Source organism: Atta cephalotes, assembly GCF_000143395.1.
Source record: "Atta cephalotes unplaced genomic scaffold scaffold00020, whole genome shotgun sequence".
NCBI classification, from domain to species: Eukaryota; Metazoa; Arthropoda; class Insecta; order Hymenoptera; family Formicidae; genus Atta; species Atta cephalotes.
The window spans coordinates 3,264,380-3,268,594 of NW_012130084.1; the positions used below are offsets into that span (position 1 = coordinate 3,264,380).

The 4,215-nt window shown below is 32.6% G+C and overlaps 1 protein-coding gene across 1 annotated transcript in view; it reads right to left on the bottom strand.

The window, feature by feature from the left end:
* The window catches only part of LOC105619305 (Down syndrome cell adhesion molecule-like protein Dscam2), a 118,206-nt gene that overhangs the window by 93,828 nt on the left and 20,163 nt on the right, over positions 1-4,215 (bottom strand). Inside the window, exon 3 of the mRNA XM_012200828.1 lies at positions 2,023-2,187. Coding sequence (XP_012056218.1) covers positions 2,023-2,187 — 165 coding nt within the window. The remainder of the gene's footprint in view (positions 1-2,022; positions 2,188-4,215) is intronic.

The following is a 4,215-nucleotide window of genomic DNA, read 5'->3' on the forward strand; positions in this document are numbered from 1 at the left end:
ATATATATATATATATATATATATATATATATATATATATGTGTGTGTGTGTGGAGCATACATGAGCTGGGCGCTACATACATGCAGCGACGTTCGTACGTTCTACTTGATACGTCACAATCGCGATCGCAGATATAGCATAAAAATATCTTTCTATGTAATATGAAGTTATTATACTGCATGGAAAGGATAATTTTTACAAAAATATCTAAAAATTTAGCTAGATATAATTTGAAAATCATTTTTGTTGGACCATTAAAATAATTATATATACAGCACGCTGATTACTAAAACATCAAAAGTAATATTTTTTGCAGTATTACTCATTATGCTTGAGCGATTATTTTGATTCATTAAAATTATTTTCTCTATTTAAATTTATATTTAATTCTAGATTTACATCTAATTTTTTCTAGATATATATTTAATTTTTTCAGATATTTCAGCAAAACCATTCTTTCCATGCATAGGAAGAATGAATAATAGTTTAATTTAGCTAGAATATTTAAAAATTTAGCTAGATACTGATCTGAAAATGATTTTGTTGAACTGCCAAAATAATTTTCTATGAGTATCTTGTGATAATCCAACATAATTATTTTCAGATCTATAAGATTTAATTAAATTTTTAGATATTGTAGGCAAAACCGTTTTTTTTTTCATGTGAATAAATATAATAATGTTAAAATCTTTCACGATTATCGATTTCGATTAAAGTATCTACATACAAATAATGCAGTACCAATTTTGCTTTTATAAGCAAAAAAGAATTTATACATCCACTCATGATATAGGTATAAGATAACAACATGGCTTTTTATTGTAACTAGTATTCTTAGTGACTGCTAATTACAACCGTGTAATCAAATCGCGGCACGCGAAATGTTTAATTATGTATAACTCTTCTATCTTACACCCTTGTACGCAATTTTCTGGGGCGGACTCGCGTTTACAGCAAATCTGATTAATCTCCGTGAGCTACTAATGAACCCGACAATCCCGACTCCCGCACTGCGAGCTGCGGAAGGAGACGCCGCATTATTGTGGATATTAAATTTCAGCACGGGCGTCCGCGGCGGATATTAAATTTTAGTTCTTGTAGGCGACGGCCGTAGTGAGCCCCCATATAGAAACTACGCTGAAATCGCCTCGTATTGTCACTATATCCATGTTATTCTTTTTTTTCCTTCTATTGCCATCGCACTACATCTGTGAAAATCCGCCAGGGATGTTTCCCGAATTCATATCAGTCTTTGCGCCGCGAAAACCCGGATTAACGAAATTATTTGAAAACCCAGCTGCGTGTGTGCGTGCGCGCGCGCGTGTAATAATAAACTTTAAATCAAGAAATATTTAGATACATATTTGTGAAAATAAAAATTATTAACTATATAAGAATATGAATTAATACGAAATTAAAAATGGAATAATACGATTCAATATTTATTTAGACATATATTAATCAATCTAGTAACGAGATCTCATATTAATCACCATAATAATGAGATGTAGAGAAAGAAAATTCCAATATAAAGTAATATGGAATATTAACAATAAATTAACAATAAATTGCTTTTGCAAATAATATAGAGCTTTTAGAATTTAATTATGTTAAAAATTTCCACAAGTTCTCACTGAAAATCTTCTCAGAATCTACACACGGAATATAAAATAATTGCCAACATATGTTCCTCGTTGTTTTACCTTATTGATGCGATTTAATATCTTTATGTATATATTTATGTATATATTTCGTTGCGGAAATTTATTTTTAATTATTAATTTAATTTTTTTTTCTCGCAAATAATATCTATCTATTTTCACATAATAATTTTCACATAATAAAATTGTTTACTTTATTGGGTAAAATCCCTTATATGTGGACATAAAAGTTATACATTTCAAATTTTTCAATTGGACTTTAATTAGGTTTTGCCTTTGTAACGCACGTGAAATTTTGTTTCCATATCACAAAGAAATGTAATACACACTCGTATGTAAAGTTTCGTTATAAACATTTACCTCCTTGTAGCGAGGGATATATGTAGGACGAAGGTTCGTGCAGCCAGGATACAACGCGCACCAAATCTTTGACGTAGCTGGGTATGATGCAGCGTAATATTGCAGTGCATCCCCTCGATGCGCCCCCCGTCACCTCCACCTCGACTTTGTATGCCTGAGCCACCACTGCAAACAGCAATAAAATTTCACATAAAGCCATGTGTTCCAGCAATCTAGTACAAATTGCAAAACAATAGCTTACGTAATTTCCGTTTCTACAAAATAAAATTTTCTTAAAAAAAAATGGAAAATTAGTACGCTATAAAAAATACTTTTGTATTCTTTTTATAATTGTTATGATAATTAAGATAATTACATATAATAGTTTGTCTCTTGGTTCACAATTGCACTTGACTTTTTAAGTTCGTTATTTCGTTTTTAAAAAGAAAAAGCAAGTAGACGGTGTAAAAAGATTGCACGTCGTCATTATGTCGGGCTAACAGTGTAACGAGACAGAGCGAACACCGATTCTATGTCTACGTCTGTGTCTCTAATTGCCACCGTAATGAAAAAGCAATCGCAGTTACGCCGACAGTCTCGTTTTCAATTACATCGTCGCCGTCTTGCTACACCGTGAAAGCGCGTTGCCTTGTATACGGGTGTGTATGACACTATGTATATACACAGACTACAGAGGGTGTCGCACACGTCGTTACGTCGTAACCGTCGGGTGAATCTCGACGTCGAGAATGCGTCGAGGCATGAGGCGACGCGAGCGCATAACGAACGTCTCGCTTCTTCCCTCCCACCTTCCTTCTTCTTCCTTTTCTCTTTCCTTTTTGTGTCCGGCATCGCTCTCTCGCGCACGAGGAGCATCGTACACTCTCTCTTCCGGAGATTTTATTTACGTGAAAATTCCAAGGGCGACGGCCAGCTCCGCCGATGGTGCAGTCTGACAGGCCGACGTCGCGACGCCACGACGCGGAGGCTAAAGTCTCGACTACGGCGTTCTGAATTTCTTCTCTATATTCCTTCTCCGTTACCTCGAACCTCCAAACCGTGCGAAGACTTTGTCTCGCGTTTTTCTCCCTTTCAGCTCCCTGATTCCTGCTTCTCCTGTTTTCACTCGCATGCCGTCATCCCGTTTTCTCGCATATCTCGCAACTCGCGTGAGAAATATTGCGTTGAATTATGATATCATCACTCGAGGAGGATATTAGAGGACTTTTATATAAAATATCGCACAATGTAATACGTGGATGTTATTTTGGAGATGAGTATATAGAATATCCCATATATATGTATAGGTGGGATAAAGAATTGTACTAAATATTCAAAGAATAAGCATCTTTTCCGTTTAGCAAAATTTTCAGAAATGCATTGTTTTTAAAATATTTCATTTAATATGTCAATATAGTATCATTTGTTTCTTGATTCTTTTATGTAAATGTTTTTTGTGTAAAAATTTTGATAATTTTCATATAATTAAATTTAATATTTATGTTCCTATAATGACACACTTGCAAAAGATTTAAGTTGACATAATTCATCATAGCCGAAAAATACTCTTTCTTAGTGAAAAAACAATTTTGTAAGTATTTTATTTTAAAAATGTAAATAATGAATTTAATTACAGCAATGAAATTTTACATGAAAATTTACAGGACTTTTATATAAAATACCGCACAGTGTATATGAAGATGTTAATTTGGAGATGAGTATATAGAATATCTCATATATATGTATAGATGGGATAAAGAACAATTATATATTCAAAGAATAAGCATCTTTTCCGTTTAGCAAAATTTCTTCTTCAAATTTACAAACAGTAAATTCATCGTATTAAAATCCTTTTTTACATAAAATCATTTATACAGGAAACACACGCGCGCGTGCATATACAGGGAATTCATTGTATTAAGAATAAAATCTCAAATATAATGGACTTCTAAAAATTTTTACAAAGGAAAACAAATGTTTATTTTTTGACAAAGAAAATGTGATAATACTAGTCCTATTTATAAGACATCTATATTATACACATATGTATATATATGTATACAGGGTGTCCTATTTAAATTGTATGAGAGTATCACTGGTTTGATCTTGGGTGACGCTACCAAAGTCAGATCAAGGTATTTAAATTTTTTCGGAATCTGCCATTTTTTATATACATCCTCGTAGAATTATAAACATTATAATAAAATATTNTTT